This window comes from Saccopteryx leptura, chromosome 3 (assembly GCF_036850995.1).
Source record: "Saccopteryx leptura isolate mSacLep1 chromosome 3, mSacLep1_pri_phased_curated, whole genome shotgun sequence".
Taxonomy (NCBI): domain Eukaryota; kingdom Metazoa; phylum Chordata; class Mammalia; order Chiroptera; family Emballonuridae; genus Saccopteryx; species Saccopteryx leptura.
The window spans coordinates 221227120-221250480 of NC_089505.1; the positions used below are offsets into that span (position 1 = coordinate 221227120).

Consider the following 23361-nt stretch of genomic DNA (forward strand, 5'->3'; position numbering starts at 1 on the left):
CACTTAGTTCCTTAAATAATATTTTTGTGACAGAAACAGGAACCTGGGACAGAACATAATTAGGCAGCACCCCCAAAGATGTCATATATTTAGTTGAAAATATTTTATTTTTAGAAAAAAAATCTTAGGTAGATGCTCCCCCTTCCAAATGGTTCTTGTCAGGCAGGCACAGCCACTGTTCTACATGGAAAGTTGGCCCTGCAGTTCAAGTCCTCCCAAATCCAAGAGTCTATAAATGATTGTAAAAACTCCCAAATACTCTATAAAGCCAGCCACCTGTTGTTCTGATTCAGGGGCCTGAACTAATGGGGAGTCACCTTGAGTTGCAAGTTCAATCTGAAAACCAGTGAAATTTGTAGTGAGTTTAAATTTATTATCCAAGCTAAAATCTAAAATGAGTGAAGGGATTTTTATGACCTTGAATATATTTTCAATATAATTCATACTCTAGTATTTTTACCTTGCTATGCATTAAGAAAGAATATGTTCCTAAATCTTTCCTAATTTGAAAACTAAGATACCATGTGCAAAGCAGATAAAAGTGTTCTAAGATTTATTCATTGTGAGTTTTCTGCCAAAATTCTATATTCTAGAAAATTAAAAGATAGCAAACCTCTCATAGAGCTAACTATGTTAGTTATGCTTCTCAAGTCCAAATAAATGAAAATTAGCTATGAAGTTCACTAAAATATCTTATTCTTATGGAAAACTTACCATATGATATTGAACTTGGCTATGTGAGCCACCTGCTCCTGAAGGACCATTATTAGAGCATCTTGGCACAGATTAAGCTCCTTCTCCCACATTCCACCCAAATCCAGCACTATAGTGATGCACTGTTCCAAGATGACTCCAAAAATCTGCCGGCTTTTGCTGGTGAGCCAGTACATCCTCTGCTTGTAGCTCTCCACAGCGCGTGTTAAATGCTCCACAAACTGATAGAGCAGCTCTGATTTGGCTGTCAGCTTAATGAAATAAAAGTGAAGAAAAATAAAATAAGCACATAATCTGAACCACACAGCAGCCAGGAACAACAGGGCCCACTGAGTCAAGGCCTCTGCCATCAAGAACTGTGCATTAATAACAATTTTGTAGATGACCCTCCAAACCCCACAAAATCCAAAAGGAAGTCTTCTAGTCGTTCAACTGAAAACCCTTGGCTGATAGCCCACAGGAGAAAAGATGATCGTGTGTTCTATTCAAAACAGCATTCTTTAAAAAAAATCTATTTCTAGATCATATTTTATTTATAGTTACAGAATTATCTTTATCAACAAATGTCCAGGGGAACTTTTAAGAAATTAAGGAGAAAAAAAAAGATGAACAAAGGCAGATGGGAAGAAATAAGCCTCACTAAAAGTTTTCTTAACTATAACATGCCAAAAATATTTCTGAGTATGCTTCTAAACATACCAGCACATCTGATTGGCTTCCTCTAAGTCACTGCTCCAGGGACTCATTCTCCTGCTCACAACCTTTATCCTCTGTCCTCTGTCTCTCAGTTCAGGCTCCCTTGTATCTGGATCTTTTGGTCACCTATAGCTGCCACCAACACTTCTAGGGGCTGTCATTGAAAGGTAACTGAAGTTTGTGGGCAGTTTCTTTTTCTTTTTCTTTTTTTTTTGTATTTTTCTGAAGCTGGAAAAGTGGAGGCAGTCAGACAGACTCACACATGCGCCCAACCGGGATCTACCTGGCATGCCCACCAGGGGGTGATGCTCTGCCCATCTGGGGCGTCGCTCTGCCACAATCAGAGCCATTCTAGTGCCTGAGGCAGAGGCCACAGAGCCATCCTTAGCGCTTGGGCAAACTTTGCTCCAATGGAGCCTTGGCTGCGGGAGGGGAAGAGAGCGACAGAGAGGAAGGAGAGGTGGAGGGGTGGAGAAGCAGATGGGTGCTTCTCCTGTGTGCCCTGGCCAGGAATCGAACCTGGGACTCCTGCATGCCAGGCCGATGCTCTACCACTGAGCCAACCGGCCAGGGCCTGTGGGCAGTTTTTTACATACACAAATAAACCATCATTCAGATAGATCAGGTACAATTTTTTAAGGCTTTTCAGGGTGTAGGGTAGTAGGATACAAAGAGAAGGAACAGAAAAAATTGTACTCTATTCTGTAGAATCAACATTTTGAAGATCTGGTACTTTTTAAAAACTTCAACAACTCTCAGAACACCCCAAAATACATAAACTGTTAAGGAAAATGTGTTTTCCTAGCAGCCATGTAATCCTACATGCTCATGCCTTGGCTCATGTGGTCTTGTCACTCTGTCTTAAACTCCTTTCTTTCCCCACCCCCTTGTCTTTCAAGCTTATTCCTCACACTCCAGCACCAAAGGAGCAGTGTGAGGCCATTCCAGACTCAGCAGTGTGTCTCAGGGTCTGTCCCTTATGGAAACTCCCACTTACGTTGTATGCTGTGCCATCTTCAGCTCTGTAGACCTGTGGAAATAGGCCATCAGCATACCGGGAAGCCACAATTTTACCCAGAGAAGACACATAATCTGCATTTTCATAAGAAACAACAATTAAAATGGAGCGTTATCAATGCTTCCTATTTTTACTTCAAAATGCTTTTCTCTGACACCATTCAAGTTATATCCCCAGTGACAGCAACACTCTAGGATGCTTTGTATTCTGATCCAAATAATGAGGTATTTCTAGGTGCTATGATAATGTATCTGTTTATGACATGGTTTAATACATGAATGAATTAGGAGGAAAACAGGGTTTTCTTCTTGGTTGTCTGGTTCTTTTGTTCAATATAATTAAGTCAGAGGTCAATAAGAAAACAGAAGTTGTGTTTAATTTCTGAAAATTTTTACTCAAGACTTGGACTTGTTTTCAGGATTATAAAAGTTAAACCTGGATATTGTCTATTGCTTTCTCAAGTGGGAGTTCATGAATAGATGATGAATGAAGCTAGCAGGTAACAGATTCAGAATACTCATACAGAATATCAAAACCACAAGATTTTCTCAAATTATATGCTCAGCTGTTCAACATCAGTTGCACAAGCACACATTGAGCACCCACTACCTGATATGCACAATGCTTACTAAATGGGAATACAATGCTGCCTAAAACATATTTTACTCCTTTGTGGAACAGAAGGCTAAGAAAGATCCAAGGACTAACTGACTTGGCAGGACAGAAGAAGATGAGGAAAGGTTTCCCAGAGATGTTCTTATGATGATTATTTTATTGCTGTTGACGTTATTAAAACCCAAAGATGGGAGAAAGAATGGTGGTACTCTTGGATCCAGTACATCCTTTACTCTGACTTCAAGGGGGCATGATAACAGCCTAATTTGGAAAGAGAGAAAGGGCAAGGCTGAATTTTATAGCTTCCTTGTCCAGGCTTGTTACAAAATCATCAGGGATGATAAAATTTACAAGACCTAAAGTTCAATGTTCATAATAATAAAGAGTAAAAAATGAATTCTTGACCAGGGGGAACCAAGATGGCAGTGGAGTAGGCAGATGCACAGACTACCAGCTCACACCACCAAACTGAATTACAAATTAATTTAGGAACAGTCAGTGTGAAAAACCAACTTTGGATTAAAAGAACAAGTCTCAAAAACTAAGGAGCAAAGAAGAAGCCATACCGAGCCTGGTAGAAAGCTCCAAGTTATGGTGGGGGAACCTCCCCTGCTTCCAGAAGTGAAGGTGGGGTGAGACAAAGAGCCCAGAATGGCTCTCATTACAAGGAGAAGAGCAGAAAAATATCACTCACAGCCACTTGCCTGGGGACCTTGGAATGAGGTGTGCTGAGAGGGCTGGCTTGTTGTCCAAAAGGAAAGTGGGGAGAGAGAGAGAGACAGACCGTGATGGGCAGAGGAATGCATGGGATGACCTGAGAAGCTGACTCATCCAGTGTGGAGGTGGCCATAGCTGGAGGAGGGGTTGAACCCTCAACAAAGCACAAACCTAAAGTGGTTCCGGGTGACCCACCTTCAGAAAACTCTCCAGTTCCAATCAGAGCAACAAGACACAGCTGAAAACAGGAAGTAGGGAGGAGGGGCAGTAACTCAGGTCTCCATGGAGATCTGAGATACACCTCCCCCTACTGAAACAGAGAAAGCACCCTGCCCCCAGAGAGAAGCTGGCAGATTGGGCTTTCAGAGTTTTAGGTTACACCCACCACATTCCTGGATACAACTTCAAATAAGCCCCCTGCTGAGATCAGTAAACAAGACTACCACTGAGTTAAGAAAACTGAGAAGAAAACAAACAAATCAAGACTTCAAAGAGGCCCTACTAGGTAAGGAGATCACAGATGGAAGAAGCTACAAGTCTTCAGCAAGATAAATCCTCTGATAAAGTCTTAGACAAATTGAAAGTAGTCAAATTACCAGATGCAGAGTATAAAATAATAATTTTTAGGATGCTTAAAGATCTCAAAGCTGCAATGGATGGACTTAATGAACACTTCAATAAAGAAATTGAAAGCATCAAAAAGTACATGGAAATCATAAAGAAGAACCAGACAGAATTGGCAAACACAATATCAGAAATGAAGACTACACTAGAAGGAATTAAAAGCAGGCTGGATGAAGCAGAGGATTGAATCAGTGACTTAGAGGACAAGATAAGTGAAAGCATGGAAGCGGAGCAGCAAAAAGAAAAGAGACTGAAAAAGTCTGAGGAAACTCTAAGAGAGCTCTTGACAACTTAAAGAGAAACAACATCCACATCATAGGGGCTTCTGAAGAAGAAGAGAAAGAACAAGGGTTAGAGATCTTGTTCCATAAAATCATAGCTGAACACTTCCCTAAATTGATGCAGGGAAAAGTCACACAAGTTCAAGAAGCACAGAGAATTCCATTAAAGAGAAACCCAAAAAAATCTACACAGACACATCATAATTAAAATACCAAAGCTAAGAGATAAAGATAAAATATTAAAATCTGATTAAAAAAAACAGGCTATCACCTACAAAGGAGCCCCCATAAGGATAACATCCAACTTCTCAACAGAAACACTTGAGGCCAGAAGGGAATGGCAAGACATATTCAAAGTAATGCAAGAGCCTACAACCAAGACTTCTTTATCCAGCAAGGCTATTGGTTAAAATTGAAGGAGCAATAAAAAGCTTCCCAGACCAAAAAAAACCCCCCAAAACAAAAAACAACTCAAGGAATTCATTACAACCAAACCAATGCTGCAAGAAATGTTAAGGGGTCTGTTGTAAACAGAACAAAGGGGGGAAAGAATATAGTAAAAGAGGAATATAACTTTAAAGAATAAAATAGCAATAAACAACTACATATCAATAATAACCTTAAAAGTAAATGAATTAAATGCTTCAATCAAAAGACATAGGGTAGCTGAATGGATAAGAAAACAGGACCCATACATATGCTGCCTACAGGAGAGGCACCTTAAAACAAAAGATACACATAGACTGAAAGTAAAAGGATAAAAAAATATTTGATGCAAATGGAAATGAAAAAAAAAGCTGGGGTAGCAATACTTATATCTGACAAAATAGACTTTAAAGCAGACTATAGTAAAGGATAAGAAGGTCACTACATAATGATAAAGAAAGCAATGCAACAGGAAAAGATAACCATTATAAATATATATGCACCTAATATAGGAACACCTAAATATATAAAGCAGATTTTAATGGGCATAAAGGAAGAAATCAACAGCAATACTACAATAGGGGATTTCAATACCCTACTAACATCAATGTATAGATATTCAAGAAAGAAAATTAACAAAGAAACAACAGAATTAAAGGATACACTAGATCAACTGGATTTAATAGATAACTTCAGAACCTTCCACCCTAAAGCAGCAGAATATACATTCTTTTTAAGTGCTCATGGTACATTGTCTAGGATAGACCACATAGTAGGGCATAAAATGAGACTCAAAAAATTTAAGAATATTGAAACCATATCAAGCATCTGCTCTAACCACAATGACATGAAACAAGAAATTAACTACAATAGGAAAACTGAAAAACACTCAAACACTTGGAAACTAAACAGCATGTTATTAAACAATGACTGGGTCAACAATGAGATCAAGGAAGAAATAAAAAACTTCCTTGAAACAAATGAAAATGAGCATAAAACAATTCAAAATCTGTGGAACACAGCAAAAGCAGTCCTGAGAGGGAAGTTCATAGCATTACAGGCATATGTTAAGAAGCAAGAAAAAGCTCAAAAAAACAACTTAATCCTGCAACTAAAAGAACTTGAAAAAGAATAGCAAGTAAAGCCTAGAGGAAGTAGAAGGAAGTAAATAATAAAGATCAGAGCAGAAATAAATGACATAGAGACTAAAAGAACAATACAAAGGATCAATGAAACCAAGAGCTGGTTCTTTGAAAAAGTAAACAAGATCAATGAACCCTTAGCCAGACTCTCCAAGAAAAAAAAAGAAAGAACTCAAATAAATAAAATTTTAAGTGAGGGTGGAGAAGTAACAATGGACAGAGCAGAAATACAAAGGATTGTAAGAAAATACTATGAAGAACTGTATGCAAAAAAATTAGACAACCTAGGTGAAATGGGCAAATTCCTTGAAAAATATAATCTTTCAAAAATCAATCTGGATGAATTAGAAAACCTAAAAAGACCAATTACAACAAATGAGGTGGAAACAGTTATCAATAAACAAAACAGTTATCCCAACAAACAAAAGCCCTGGGCCAGATGGCTTCACAGATGAATTCTAGCAAACATTCAAAGAAGAACTAATTCCTATCCTTCTCAAGCTATTTCAAAAAATTCAAGAGGAGGGAAAACTTCCAAGCTCCTTTTATGAGGTAAGCATAATTCTGATTCCAAAACCAGGTAAAGACAACACAAAGAAAGAAAACTATAGGCCAATATCCCTGATAAATTTAGATGCTAAAATTGTCAACAAAATATTAGCAAACCGGATCCAGCAATACATAAAAAAAATTATACACCATGATCAAGTGGGATATATTTTGGGGAGGCAAGGCTGGTACAATATTTACAAATGAATCTATGTTATTCATCACATAAACAAAAGGAAGGAGAAAAACCACATGATAATATCAATAGATGCAGAAAAAGCATTCAATAAAATCCAGCACCCATTCATGATCAAAACTCTCAGCAAAGTGGGAATACAGGGAACATACTTCAACATGATAAAGGCCATCTATGACAGTCCCACAGTCAACTTCATACTCAATGAGCAAAAATTAAAAGCAATCCCCTTAAGATCAAGAACAAGGCAGGGGTGACCCCTTTCACCACTCTTATTCAATATAGTTCTAGAAGTCTTAGCCACAGCAATCAGACAAGAAGAAGAAATAAAAGGCATACAAATTGGAAAAGAAGAAGTAAAACTATCATTATTTGCTGATGATATGATACCTAGAAAACCCTAAAGTTGCTGCCAAAAAACTACTGGACCTGATAAATGAATTTAGCATGGTGGCAGGATATAAAATTAATACTCAGAAATCAGAGGCATTTTTATACAACAATAATCTGTCTGAAAGAGAAATTAAGAAAACAATTCCCTTCACTACTGCAACAAAGAAAATAAAATACCTAGGTGTAAATTCAACTAAGGAGTTTAAAGACTTGTACTCAAAAAATTATAAAACATTGATAAAAGAAATCAAGAAAGATAGAAACAAGTGGAAGCATATACTGTGTCCATGGCTAGAAAGAATAAACATCAATAAAATGTCCCTATTACCCAAAGCAATTTATAAATTCAATGCAATTCCTATTAAAATACTAAGGACATACTTCAAAGATATAGAACAAATATTCCAAAAATTCATATGGAACCAAAAAAGAACATGAACAGCCTCAGCAATCTTGAAAAAGAAGAATAAAGTGGGTGGTATCACACTTCCGGATATCAAGTTATACTACAAGGCCATTGTACTCAAAACAGCTTGGTACTGGCATAAGAGCAGTCATATAGATCAATTAAACACAACAGAGAACCCAGAAATAATCATTTATGAACAATTGATATTTGACAAGGTTAGTGATAGTATACAATGGAGTAAAAACAGTCTCTTTAACAAAGGGTTTTGGAAAAATTGGTCAGCTACTTGCAAAGAAATAAAACTAGACCACCAAGTCACACCATTCACAAAAATAAACTCAAAATGGATAAAAGACTTAAATGTAAGCCATGAAACCATAAGCATCTTAGAAGAAAACATAGGCAGTAAGCTCTCTGACATCTCTCGCAGCAATATATTTGCTGATTTATCTCCATGCGCAAGGAAAATAAAGGACAAAATAAACAAATGGGACCATATCAAACTAAAAAACTTTTGCACAGCTAAAGACAATATGAACAAAATAAAAAGGCAAATCACACAATGGGAAAACATATTCGACAATATGTCTGGTAAGGGGTTAATAACCAAAATTTATAGAGTACTTGTAAAACTCAACACCAAGAAGATAAACAGTCCAATCAGAAAATGGGCAAAAGAGGTGAATAGACACTTCTCCAAAGAGGACAGACAGATGGTCAATAGGCATATGAAAAAATGCTCAACATCACTAATCAGTAGAGAAATGCAAATTAAAACCACAATGAGATATCACCTCACACCAGTCAGAATGGCGCTCATCAACAAAACAACATAAAATAAGTGCTGGCGAGGATGTGGAGAAAAGGGAACCCTCCTGCACTGCTGGTAGGAATGCAGACTGGTGCAGCCACTGTGGAAAACAGTATGGAGATTCCTCAAAAAATTAAAAATCAAACTGCCTTTTGACCCAGCCATCCCACATTTAGGAATATACCCCAAGAATACCATAGCACAGTTTGAAATGCACCCCATGTTTATGGCAGCATTGTTTACAATAGTCAAGATCTGGACACAGCCCAAGTGTCCATCAGTGGACGAATGGATTAAAAAGTGGTGGTACATATACACGATGGAATACTATGGGGAATACCATGAAAAAGGAAATATTATATTTTGCAACAATATGGATGGAACTAGAAACTATTATGTTAAGTGAAATAAGCCAGGCAGAGAAAGAAAAATAATCATATGACTTCACTCATATGAGGAATCTGACGAACCATATGAACTGAGGAGCAGAATAGAGACAGAGGCGGGATCAAAGGATCCAGATGGAAAGTGGACAGAGGGAAAGGAGATGATAGGGTGATAGGATGGAATGAGAGCAGAAAAGCAAATCCTGGAGGGAAAAGGAGAGGGCATTTCGGGGAGGGAGACAGGGAGGATGTACTGAGGAACATGGGTGACATTAGAATCTATTGTAAACACAATAAATTAATAATAAAAAATGAATTCTTGAATTCCATCAGCAATAACCTCATTCATGGGGAAAAAAAGTGACCCCATGATAAACCTGACAAGGCCAGAGAAGGCCTGCATAGAGGGTCTTACAAACTAAGAGACCAAAATTAACTACATAGGATGGTCTGAAATGAAAATTTCTAACTAAAAGCGAGTTGTGGTGAGTAGTCATGTTCTAGGTCAATATCTTCCTAAACTGTAAAGCTGCCATTCTTTGGAACATTTTCTCAATCTGTTGAGATTTTGCTTCCAGGAAACTGTCACCAATTTGGCTTAAATACACTCATAAAAATTCTCTACAGGTTTGGATATTTCTTATATCATCAACTCCAAAATCTTCGCTTTCAAGAGTTAAAATTCTTAACGGCCATAGATAGAGCAACTTCAAGTCACTAGAAGCAATCTCTCTTTACCTAAGACATTCATCTGGAATGAGGAAAGAGTATTGTTTTTGAGGGTTAAAGGGATGAGCCTATGGAAGACTCTATAAACTACAGCTGCTAATTAAAATGTGAGGCATTGTGAGTTCCACATCCAGCAATGGTGGATTTTATTGGCAAATCTTCACACAGAAAAAAATCTAACTCTGGAAAAAATATAAAAATAGCTACTTGAAGGTATTAGAGAGCAATCAAGAAGAGTCAGAGCCTGACCAGGAAGTGGCGCAGCGGATAGAGCATCGGAATAAGATGCAGAGGACCCAGGTTCGAGACCCCGAAGTCACCAGCTTGAGCTCGGGCTCATCTGGTTTGAGCAAAGCTCACCAGCTTGAACCCAAGGTCGCTGGCTCGAGCAAGGGGTTACTCAATCTGCTGTAGCCCCACGCTCAAGGCACATATGAGAAAGCAATCAATGAATAACTAAGGTGTCGCAACAAAAAACTAATGATTGATGCTTCTCATCTCTCTCTGTTCCTCCCTGTCTGTCCCTATCTATCCTCTCTCTGACTCTCTCTCTGTCTCTGTAAAAAAAAACACAACACACACACACACACACAAAAAAACCAGGCAGAAATGGAGTGGCATTAATCCTTGAAAGAAGGCAATGAGTGAGACTTGCATTTATTTAGCAGGGGAGACAGAGTTTGCAGTTTGAGTCCAACCAAGTTAACAACCTGCTAGAGTAAGAATCATCTGTCCACCTATCAACTGACAAATGGACAAACTGTGATATATCCATATAATTCATCTTCTTATATTATTTGGCTATAAAAAGGAATAAAGTACTAATTCATGGTACAACATTGATAAGCCTTAAAAACATTATTCTAAGTGACAGAAGCCAATCACAAAAGACCACATTATATGATTCCATTTTCATGAGTTGTCCAGAACAAGCAAATCTATAGACATAAAGTAGATTGCTTTGGGCTAGCAGTTGAGGGGTAGGTCGATAGCTAAAGAGGCTTCTTTCTGAGGTGATAAAAATGTTCTAAAGTTGACTGTGGTTATAGTTACTCATATCTATGAATATACTAAAAAATGCTAAATTATACATGTTAAATGGGTGAATGGTATAATATGTGAATTACATCTCAATGAGCTGTTATTTTAAGAAGTAGAAATGAGAAGCTACTTGTATTCTATTGAGATATTAAAAATACTTGCAAAAGCACAAAACAATGCCACTTTACTAAAATTTTTGTTTTAGAAAATATACTTATTTTATTAAAACTGTTAACATATAATGGGTTTATTACTTTTAAATGAATTCATAAATATTTTTTAAAGTTTTTATTTTTTAAAGTATTTTACTTATTGGCCCTGGCTGGTTGGCTCAGTGGTAGAGTGTCAGCCTGGCGTGCAGGAGTCCAGGGTTCGATTCCCAGCCAGGGCACACAGGAGAAGCGCCAATCTGCTTCTCCACCCCTCCCCCTCTCCTTCCTCTCTGTCTCTCTCTTCCCCTCCCGCAGCCTATGCTCCATTGGAGCAAAAGATGGCCCGGGCCCTGGGGATGGCTCCTTGTCCTCTGCCCCAGGCGCTAGAGTGGCTCTAGTCCTGACAGAGCGAAGCCCCGGATGGGCAGAGCATCACCCCCTGGTGGGCGTGCAGGGTGGATCCCAGTCGGGCGCATGCGGGAGTCTGTCTGGCTGCCTCCCCGTTTCCAGCTTCAGAAAAATACAAATATATATATATATATATATATATATATATATATATATATATATATATATATATATATTACTTATTGATTTTAGAGAGAGGGGGGTGAGAGAGAGAGAAAGGCATGAGGGAAGAGTGGGAAGCATCAACTCATAGTTGCTGCTCAAAGGTACATATGTGCCTTGACCAGGCAAGACTGGGACTTTGAACTGGGGACCTTAGCATTCTAGGTCAACACTTTATCCACTGTGCCACCACTGGCCAAGCAATATTTTAAAAAAAATTTTAGTTTTAAATTCCAATATTGTCAATATCAATAGATATAAAATATACAAAAAAAGATTTAAAAGGATGATATAGTATGAAAATATATGAAGGAGATGTAACAAATTGAATAATTAAATATCAGAGTAAAATCACTTATATACCAGTAGTAGGTAATCAATTCTAATGAAAATTATTTTCTCATCAGAAATCATGGAGACCAGAAGGAAATGGCACTGTTCTTTAAGTTTTAAAAGAAAAGAACTGTCAATCCCAACTCTCACTATAGAAAGATTATTCTTCAGGAATAATGCAGAAAAAAAGACATTGTCATACAAGAAACTAAATAGATTTGTTGCCAGCAGAGCTACTTTTAAAGACTGAATAAAGAAAGTTCTATAAATAAAAAGAAAATAATAAAAGAAGGAACTTGAAACAATAGGAAGAACGAAGAAAGCATAAATATAGGTAAGTACAGTAGCCTTTCTCTTCTCAAGTTTTCTAAGTTATGTTTGATGGTTGAATCAAGAATTATAGCACAGTCTAATGTTATTCTCAAAATATGAATAAAAGATAATAGGCCCTGGCCGGTGGCTCAGTGGGTGAGTGTTGGCATAGCATATGAACATCCCGGATTCTATCCCTGAGGAAAAGCAGTAGCCCCATCCTCTCATCTCCCTCTTGCCCCACCCTGTGGAGCTTAGGCACTGCTGCGCAGTACAGCTAGAGACTCTCAGTGACTGAGCCTAACAGGCAGCTGGCAGGCAGAGGCAAGTGGAGGGGGCTTGGGACTTTTGCTGACCTGCCCCAGGGCATGGTGCTGGTAAAAGCCTGCCTTGGTGTACAGCTTCGTCCTTCCTGTGTGCATCCAGGCCCAGCAAAGGCAGCCACAAATTGTGGATTGCTTGTAGCTCCAAACAGCAACTTACATTGGCCTGCATCACAGTCCCTCTGGAGATGCCCAGAACCAACACACCCAGTGGCCATCTTCGGACAACATCAGAGCAGGATCCAATAAGCCTCACAAGCAGCATATTTAAAAGGAGAACACAAAATCTGCTGAGGCAAATTCTGCTTTATGTGATCAACACCTGCACATCAGCTTTCATGTTATGGTCAGGGTTGAGCCTCAGAGTCAACCAACCTGAGGGTTGGTACCATGTACAAATGATCCAATAGCAACCAAGCCTCAATTACAACAGAAGGGCACACATAACCCACACAAGGAACATTACTGGAACACCCAACTCAATTAATCAAGGAGACTGCACCATGGACCCCACAGAACACCTAATACATAAGGCCATCCCATGAAGACTGGGTGTCAGCAGATCGATCTAATACATAGAAAGAAACACAAAGAGGCAGCCAAATTGGAGAGGAAATGAAACAGGCTCCAAATAACAGAACATGAGAAATCGCTAGGAAAAACGTTAAATGAAATGGAGGCAAGTAGTTTATCAGATATAGATTTCAAAGTAATGATTATAAGGATGCTCAACAGCATGGAAATAACATAGAAACCATAAAAAGTAACCAGTAATAAATGAAGAATATAATGCCTGCCATCAAGAATACACTGGAAGGAATAAACAGTATGTTAGGAGAAGCAGAGGATTAAATCAGCGATTTGGAGGACAAGGTAGAAAAAAATACCCAATCAGAGCAGAAAAAAGAAAAAAGAATTTTAAAAAATGAGGACAGTTTAAGGGACCTTTGGGACAACATGAAACGTAACAACATCCACATCATAGGAGTACCAGAAGGAGAAGAGAAAGAGCTAAGGCTCAAAAATGAATTTGAAGACGTAATGAATGAAAACTTCCTTATAGTGGTGAAAGAATAAGACACACAAGTCCAGGAAGGCAGAGAGTCCCAAACAAGATGAACCCAAAGGGCCCACACGAAGATACATCATAATTAAAATAGCAAAGGTTAAAGACAAAGAAAAATGTTTTTTTCTTTTTATGTGAGAGACAGTGAGAGAGAGACAGGAAGGAAAGGTGAGAAGCATCAACCTGAAGTTGCTTTCACTTTAGTTGTGCATTGATTGCTTCTCGAATATGCAGAGAATAGCCAGTTTCCCCTTGCTCAAGCCAGCAACTTGGGGTTTTCATGCCAGTGATCTTTGGGCTCAAGCTGGCAAGCTTTGGAATTGTGTAGACAATTCTCCCACTTAAGTTGGTGACCCTGAACCCAGAGCCAGAGACCTTAGTGTTTCAAACCAGTGACCTCAGAATTCTGGGTTGATGCTTTATCCACTGCACCACCACTAGTCAGAAAAGAGAAAGTCTTAAAAGCAGCAAGAGGAAGACAGTTAGTTACCTACAAGGGAGCTCCCATAATGCTGATAGCTGATCAACAAAGACATTTCAGGCCAGAAGCATTGGCATGAAATAGTCAAACTGATAAAAAGCAAGAACCTACAACCAAGAGTACTTTACCCAGCAAAGATATAATTTAAAATTGAAGGAGAAATAAAGAGCTTCCCAGACAAGAAAAAGCTAAAGGAGTTTGTTATCACCAAACCAGGATTACAAGAAATGTCAAAGAGCCTGGAAGGAGGAGGAGGAGGAGGAGGAGAAAGAGGAAGAAGAAAGGAGGGAGGAGGAGGAGGAGGAGGAGGAGGAGGAAGAGGAGGAGGAGAAGTAGAAGAAGAAGGAGGAGGAGGAGGAGGAGGAGGAGGAGGAGGAGGAGGAGGAGGAGGAGGAGGAGGAGGAGGAGGAGAAAGAGAAGAAGAAGAAGAAGAAGAAGAAGAAGAAGAAGAAGAAGAAGAAGAAGAAGAAGAAGAAGAAGAAGAAGAAGAAGAAACAGAGGAACACAATTAAAAGAATAAAATGGCAATAAATATGTACCTAACAATTATCACCTGAAATGTAATAAATGTCCTAAACAAAAGACATAGGGTAGCTGAATGTATAAGAAAACAAGACTCATATATATGCTGTCTACAAGAGACACACTTCAGAATGAAAAATACTCACAGACCAAAAGTAAAGGGGTGGAAAAAGATATTTCATGCAAATGGAAAGGAAAAAAAATGCTGGAGTAGCCATACCTATATCTGGCAAAATAGACTTTAAACAAAAGTTCTAGTAAGAAACAAAGAAGGACACTACCTAATAATAAAGGGAGCAATCTAACAAGAAGATTGAAAAAACTGGAATCCAACAAGAGGATTTAGAAAAAACTGGAGGCCCACAACAGGAAAAGAGCACACTCTCTCTGAAACTACACATAGCTATTGTTTGCATCAGTGACCTCCAAAAGGGGGCACATCCCAGGGGATAAATTCAAATAACTTCTGTTTCATCTTTCAAAGAAGTGAAATTAAGCACTACTAATATTCAATATGTGGATTAACAAATGTACATCCAAGTAATATACATATATTGGGGGCACAAACATTTTTTACCAATCAGGAAGTGAGATCAAAGCAAGCTCAGAGATCCATGGTTTTAGAGAGACCCTCAGAACTGATGCTGCCTCCTCAGAGGTTAACAGGCAGCATGCTGGTTGGGTCTAACCAGCATTGCTCAGTGAGTGGAAATCTACCTTCACAGTGTGGAAATCCAATTTGTGACAAAATCTGTTTCAAGGTCAATTTGTTGCTCTTTAGCCCATGCAGTTGAAGCCATTCCTCAGATGAGATAAGATTCGGCCTGCCCAGCTCTGTTTCAGTGTTGCTTAGTCCCTCTTGCCTCTGAAGCTGCTGCTCAGAGATGGCAGAAGATGAGCCTGGTATCCCCATCTCGGAGTTAGGATCTAAGTCCTGCAAGGCAATGGTCAAACTTAGACTTCCTGAAAACTTGGAAACAACCTAGCATGAACAGAGTATTGGTTTAATATAAATTACAGCACAGCCATGAAGTGGAATTCTACCTACAAGTTAAAAATTATAATATAGATATGTATTTTTTGGCAAAGAAGATATCCATATACATTGCTGAAAGATATCCATAAAATTCAACATCCACAGGTATACCCATATACACATAGAAAGACATTTAGAAAGATATATGCCAAGAGGTTTACAGTAGTTTTTCTATGTGTGGTAGGAGTGTGTATAATTTTTATCTTTTCTATGTTGCTTAAATTTTTGCATCATTTAAACATTTCTTAAACAGGATTTACTTTTATAATAAAAAAATACAAAGCTCTTCCATTTTGGAAAACAATCACTCCTGAACCTTCATTACACAACCATCCATATTCCAGTTATAATCAGATGCTTCCAAAGAGGATAAAGAGGACAAAACCCTGAGAGGAAATACATGTGTTCTGCATGAGAAGTGGCCAACAGGAAGCTAGTGAGAGGATTGAAACCAGACGGCGGCTCAGCCCAGCTAGAACACATGGCTTCACCTTCCAAATGTTTTCTTCTCTTCGACTCTACTCTAAAATTGGACTGAAACACTCTGGCTCACAAAGCCAGCTGTTCTGGAACCAACTGGACTTAAGGCAATATGCAACATATTAAACTTATCTAGACCTGCCTAAATATAGCCAGTGTACATGGGAGGAAAGGAGCAGCCAGACTGTAATGCAATCTTCACCCACTCACCACAACTTCAGGAAGGCCCTGACAACCTAGGGAAAGAGTAGAGAGCTCTGCTTACTTCTGCAATCAGAGTGTGCAATGCATATAAGTGAGTTCTCTGGACTATAATACTTTTTAACAATGAAAATGCTCCCTTTTTCCATTTTAAAACTCTATATTTCCTGAAAGTCTCACATGAAATTTCAAACACTTCTGTTTAACTGGACCCAAGCTAGGGAGATTTTTGTGAAAAGAAGTTAGAAGTCTTTAGTAAACAATTTTATGTATATTCTGAGTGGTATATATTTAATCCTTGTAATAACCTTATGAGGTAAGTAGCTCTACTATTATTCCATTTTACAGATGAGGAAACCCAGACTGAGAGTGCTTAACTAACTCATTCATCATCTCACAGCAGGTATATGCATAACTGAGATTCTAAACTGAGATTCTAGGTCATCTGGCTCTAGAGTCTAGAACACAGAATGTTCTGTGGCCTTTACTATAATAAAAAACAACTGTAGCAAGTTTTGTTGGCTAGTCCCTTTGATGAGCTTTTTCTATGTGCTATCTCATAAATTCTTCATAACCATATCAGTTACATACTGTTAACATCCCACTGACGTATGAGGAATCAGAAGCTTCAAAAATTTAAAGATGGTGCTTGGGACCCATAGCCCGTAAGTGGCAAAAGCAGTAGTCAAAGCCATTTTTAACCACTCTGCTTTTGTTATGACTGACCAGCTCCAGCATGGTCCTGTGATATAAGCCAACCAAGAAAGTGCATTCCAGTAGTAGTGCTTTCTCTTAGGGCTCCTGGGTCCTCACTGAACACAGAGCAATAACCTTTATTCTCAGGGCTCAGGCTCAGAAAGTTTCTTTGTTTGTCATTTTCAAGTTTTTAAAGATAATGATTTCCACTTAAGGTTTATGTGAATTTCTACTGTCCAGATATATTGAATTCCAAAGGTACACAAATGCATATTATTGGTGAAGATCTTGCATTCTTCCTACAAGAACTCAATTGGATGAGAATGCTACAATATTTAGACAGCATCATATAAGAGTGAGAAAGTTGAGAATGAAAACTCTATGTAGGTCCATTTTACCATGTTAAGTGACTTCTCTCTTCACAGTGGTCACATCGCCTGTGCTCCCTAATTCCCACGGCTACTACAAGGAGCAAATGTGGCAATGCAGGAGTTCTGCATGGATAAGCAGTAGATATATTGGAAAGGGCTATGTACAAATAAATTACTTAAAATAACTGTCCTTTAGTAACTGTACTCCTTTCCATACACCCACTTTCATTCCAAGCATCATTTTACCCCCAAGCCCAAGTCATATTGATTTCTGAAGTTTGGGCTCCTCCTACTACTTTAGAACCACAGAATATGAAAACAACAAGGGGAGAATGTATACTTCAACTTTCTTTTTGAGAACTGTTCAACAAAGACTGATATTTACATTTGGCCAATGGTTCCTATAGAAACAAAAGAAAGCTCAGAATAAAGATTTTTGACTATCGATTTCATCATTCCCAGTTAATCTTTCTCTTCCCTGAAACACACTCACCCACTTCCTCTATTTTTTTGTGTGTACACATTTAGTTTTATTGTAACAAAGCAACTTGTACACTTTGAACATTTAAAACTGAGCATCATCTTTCCTTTCCAGTGAAACAAAAAAGAAATTTAAAAATAAACAGCAACAGGCCCTGGCCGGTTGGCTCAGTGGTAGAGCGTCGGTCTGGCGTGCGGGAGTCCCGGGTTCGATTCCCGGCCAGGGCACACAGGAGAAGCACCCATCTGTTTCTCCACCCCTCCCCCTCTCCTTCCTCTCCGTCTCTCTCTTCCCCTCCCCCAGCCAAGGCTCCACTGGAGCAAAGATGGCCCGGGCGCTGAGGATGGCTCTGTGGCCTCTGCCTCAGGCGCTAGAATGGCTCTGATTGTGGCAGAGCAACACCCCAGAGGGGCAGAGCATCACCCCCTGGTGGGCATGCCGGGTGGATCCCAGTCGGGCACATGCCGGAGTCTGTCTGACTGCCTCCCCGTTTCCAGCTTCAGGAAAATACAATAAATAAATAAATAAATAAAATAAACAGCAACAAAATTATAATAGAGCAATGTCAATTCTGAATAAGGTCCTTCACGTTCTGCTGATTCTCCCATCAAGTGGGAGGGCTCAAGTCATAATTAGGAGAGAATTTTATTTTAAAAGTGTCATCTTAAACTGCAAGGATGTCCATTAAACATCACAATTAAACATGCCAAAGGAGAAGCCATGTTGTCAAAATGCCCACTTAACCCACCCAAACATCTCAAACCCACTCCTTGCTGACCTTCTATAACCCCCTCATTTTTTTTTTAGTTTTTTTTCTTTTTTTAAACAAGAGAAAGTAGACAGATACATGTTGGTAAATGCTAACTGTCCATATTCACATAGAGACACAGTGTAATCTCTGAGCCCAATATACAGAGAAAGGAGGAAAAAAGCTAGAATTCTATGCACTATTACACAGGGGCCTAGCACCCTCCAGCTTCTAGCAGAGCTAAGGGAGCAGAAGGTTTTTCTTTTCTCCCACAGAGCACGGTGATGTTGATTTTATGAAGTTTTTGTTGAAACAGGAAGGGATAAAAATGAATTTGGAACATAAAGTGGCAGAGATTTTTTTCCCCACTGTATTCCCCTTAAGGTACATCCTCCCCCCCCCCCAAATAAGGTGAGAACCATGATGTAAAGGAGAGAAAAGAGACCTCAAAAACAGGGCGACTGAGCACAAGAGGGGAAAAAAAAGACTGCAACTTGCTCCCAGGGACTGTAGAAAATTTAAAAAGGGGGTTGGAATCCATCAGTGTTCCATTAGTCATCTTCTCCTTCATCTTTCTCTCCTTCCTCCCCCTCATCATCATCTTCATCTTCTTCACCTTCATCCTCATCCCCTTCTTCATCAATATCTTCCAACTCTTCTTCTTCATCATCATCATCATCTTCTTCTTCTCCTTCCCCTTCTTCATTATCCATGACAGGAACCGAGTAGTACTTTAATGGATTTGGCCAAATATCATCTTTGATGACTTCTCCTAATTCATCGGCACCTGCACCAGAATGGTCAGTAAACCAGGTAAAGAAGCTCTCTGGTTCCTCATGCTGTCTCTTTCTGCTGGCTTTTTTCTGCATTTGACTTGAATGTTTCATCAAATCCTTTCTAGATTTCCATTTGATTTCAGTGGACTTTGAAGATGGATCACCACTCTCATTCAGATGAAATTCTTTGGAGAGAACTTTATTTTCGAAGTAAGGATTTTCATCAAAATAAAAATCTATTCTGTAACCTGATTTAATATCTTCAAATTCTGTCACTTCAACTCTTGTCAAATAATGCAGTGCCTCTTCACCCTCTCCCCCAAGCAATGCAGACACTTGTGGATGGTTGACAAATGTTGTTACCGTAAAATTTGGGATTTGGGCGATCAATTCTGACCTCTTCTGAAAAAATGGTTGGTGGAGTTTGTTATATTTCTGTTCTACTTTCAAAATCTTCTCACTGGCTTATTCATTAAGTCTGTCTATTTCATTTTGTACTTGATCAATATGTTCAATTGCTTCTTGCTCTTCTCTTTCTCCTTTTGGCAAGTCCTGAGAGACTGACTTCTTCTCCGGCTTAGGGGCAGGAGGCAGTCTCGGTTTCTTCGTCTGAGATGGAAGCGAAGGCTGGCGTTTGGGAGACATGCTGTGAGGAAAGTCCAGAATCTGACCGAAGGGAACTTGCAAGGCTGGAAGAAGCTCTAGGTACTCCACTTCCTATATTATTATTAGAGGGAGCTACATGTCCTAAGGTAAAAAGGGAACATAGCTACATAAACTATCCTAAGACTCCTAAACTGATTTTGGAACCTTAAAAGAGGTTTCAGAAGAGTCATAGGCTTTGTTTTTAAATAAGAGACAACTGAATCCTCCAGCTAAGGTGAATGCCCCTGTCCCTTATGCCCTCACATGACTTAAAAATAAAATTTAAAAAAAAATCTGATTAGCACAATTGGATAAAAAAATCTCTCTAAGTCATTTTGATTCAAATCTTGACTCTCAGAGTTTTTCAGCTGGAGAAGAGACATATCGTGGGAAATGAAAGCAACTGGAAAATGGAACTGATCTAGAGAAAACAGGAAAAGAGAAAAGGCATCTCCAACAGAAGGGATCCTTCTACTCAAGGCCTGCCACAGCAATGCTGCCAAGTGTCCTGACAAGCAGCCCCTCCATACACAGCTCACCTGCTTTTCCACCTCCAAGGTAGTCTCCTGTGTGCAATCTTAGCCTTCAAGGCCAATTTCAAACCCTGACTCTTCCATTAAGCCTCTTCAGATGCCCTCACCAACCTTTTGCAGCCTCCTTCTAGTAAAATCCTAGCTTTTGCTTTGACACTTCGCCAATGCAGCCTTGTTCAGGTTTGTCCTCTCTAAACTGAAAGAAGGTTCAATGACTACAGCAACAAACTATATGTATGTCCTCAGCACACTACCTTATATACTGCAGGCACTTTGCATGGGTGTTAAAGTTGAATTAAATTGATCACTCTGAATTGCTAAGAATCCTGATTTTTCAAACAAGGCAAAGATTTGCATTTCTAACAAGGCTAAGATCAGGAAATAGATGTCTGCTTAAACAGAGACATATTATTTTCTAGATATTACTATATTGTTGTTATTATTACTATTGTTATTCAGGATTTCTTCATCTGAAGTTATTACAAATTGGGGAAAGAGGAACTCAGAATTAAGAAACAACAAATCCCAGTTGAGCATTGCCCTAAGTGCTATCCCAAGGGCTGAAGCTCGGGAAATAGGAAAAGATTTCTTACATAGAAAGAGGAAGTAAAGTGAGCTGGAGAAGAAGAAAAAAGGATGTCAAAGTCTGATGAAAGCAGGGCTGGGAAAAAGAATAGAAAGATTAATCTGGCACAAGTCCAAAGGCTTCAACCAAAGGAACTAGGATGGAAATCCATATACAGTCAGCCTGTGCTGCTGGGGTCTGCCCACATTGGGCAGCCAAAGATGCCCCATGGCTGTCCTGAGGTAGGCCTATGTCCTGATGTTCTCATGATTTATGAGAGTAGGTCTTAGGTTGTCAGAGGTTGAGGCACAATGCAAGACTTAGGGTTTAATTCATCTTAAACATTTCTTATACTTCTAACTGCTTTATTATCAACATCCAAGACCTCATATGTCTTTGTTAGTTTCTGAAAAAGAAACTAGGTGGATATAGCTTATGAGTAATGGAGTTTTGAATTATGATTGTTCCAAAAGAAAGCAAGCTGAGATGTGGTCCTATGGGTACCCTGCTGTACCTCTCTCCTAGGAACCATTAACGTCCCCCACCCATTGTTCTGCCCTTAAAGGGCAAGGCTAGGCTGTGATCATCTACTCAAATAATAAGGGCAGATACAGGTGACTGAAATGGGCTAACCCATGGTGAGAAAATAAAGCCAAGAAAAGAAAATCTGCAAATAAATGGAGTTCCTTGGGGGAAGGTCATTGCTGAGGAAACAAACAAACAAACAAACAAACAAACACAAAACCCAGAGATCCCAAGAAGATGAAAGGAATATTACCAAGTGGAAACTAAATATAGATTGTATGCCCATAGAACAAGAGCAAAAGAAAATGGGGCTCATCTTAAGGGTGTGATTGTGAAGCGCATACACAGGTGGAGGAATGAGAGGAAGCCAGCGGCTGTGCCAGCACATAAAGTTGTAGAAAGATTTAATGCAAACAGATGGCTCTCGGTTTTAGACTACTCATATTATTTCTCAGAAATAAACTTCTGGTTCTCGTTTTATCTCCAAAGCCCGAGTAGTCCTCGCCCTCCTACTTTCGGCCTAAGACAGTAAGGAGCTAGGGGCCCAGCCGTCCACGAGCTGAGCGTTGCCTGGGTGAGGCGCGGTGCCCAGGGCTCTGCGGTGGGCCTCTAGGTGCCTGGTTACCTACCCTACCCAGGTACCAAACAGTTAGCTGAGTCGGCCAAGTCGCTGAGCTTCTCCTGGCCAGTTCGCATCTGTAGGTGGGGACAGTCCAGCTCGGAAGCAGCATTTCCAGGATTTCCCTCAGTACCTAACGGGTCTGACGTGCAGGGGACCGCACACTTACTAGGCTCTGTCAGGTGGAAGATAGGCAGTGCCTGCTCAGCAGTCGCCCTCCCATCCTCCGCGGGCCGTCACACCCGAAGGGGCGGAGGAGGGACGCAGCCCGCAAGTGACAGGCAGCGCCTCCCACGCACGGAGGGCCCACCACGCCAAAGACTCCAGTCGTCCGATTTCTCTTGTGACCTGAGTACCCGCCGCGCTGTCAGTTGACCAAAGGCTCCGCGGTTGCTTGGAGGGGCCAGGAATTCGGGGCGGAGCCGGGGGCGGGGCCATGACCGGGGCGGGGCCGAGGGCGGGGCGGGGCGCGGAGCAGGTTCCCGGGACCAGTGCCTGCACCGGGATCCCTAGCCAGGTCTCTACGCCAGCCGACAGGAAGAATGGACTGTCCCCTGCACCTGCTGTCACCGGGAAAGTCAACAACGATGGGGAACATTAATTAAATTAACAAATAAACGAAAACATGGACGAGCCCGGGTTTGGGACTCGGGCGAGAGCGGATCGTGGAGGAAGGTGCCAAAGGCGGTGAGGACAGGCATTGCAGGAAACGTTACCACTAACTTCTGTACTCACTTTACAGTATGCAGAGCACTTATTTTCACGTCTCTGCTGTGATGAGAGATGTTCTTCATTTTACAGTGGAGGGGAAGAGGTTGAAAATGCTGGAGCACGTGTAGGTCGCTTAGCCGAAAGGTGGGTGGAGTCCAGACAGGAGGCACCTTGAGCTGCAGTTTGGCAGACTTGCAATTTTGGAAGCAAGGGATGTATGTTATTGGAAGCATTTTGTTACTAAAAATGCTCTTATCTATTAGACATGAGAATTCTTATAGGCATTACTTTCTTCGTTCAGCTTTGTTTTTAACTCTTGTTTTAGTTTTTCCTTATCAAGTAAGCAAAGAGCTCAAAATATGTGCCTCTGATTTTTCAGTGACTCAGAAACAAAATTGTGCTTATGAAAAGCTGATTCAAATTTTTAAGAAAAGGTCCCACAGGCAAGTATTTTTTTTAGTATAGTAA

The 23361-nt window shown here is 39.9% G+C and overlaps 1 protein-coding gene and 1 pseudogene across 1 annotated transcript in view; both read right to left on the reverse strand.

The window, feature by feature from the left end:
- VWA3B (von Willebrand factor A domain containing 3B) overlaps positions 1 to 22537 on the reverse strand; it is a 225207-nt gene extending 202670 nt beyond the window's left edge. Inside the window, 4 exon segments of the mRNA XM_066377626.1 lie at positions 715 to 965; positions 2408 to 2502; positions 15224 to 15440; positions 22352 to 22537. Coding sequence (XP_066233723.1) covers positions 715 to 965; positions 2408 to 2502; positions 15224 to 15419 — 542 coding nt within the window. The 5' untranslated portion in view covers positions 15420 to 15440; positions 22352 to 22537.
- On the reverse strand, positions 18950 to 19940 carry LOC136397818 (protein SET-like; annotated as a pseudogene).
- Positions 22538 to 23361: the final 824 nt, after the last annotated feature.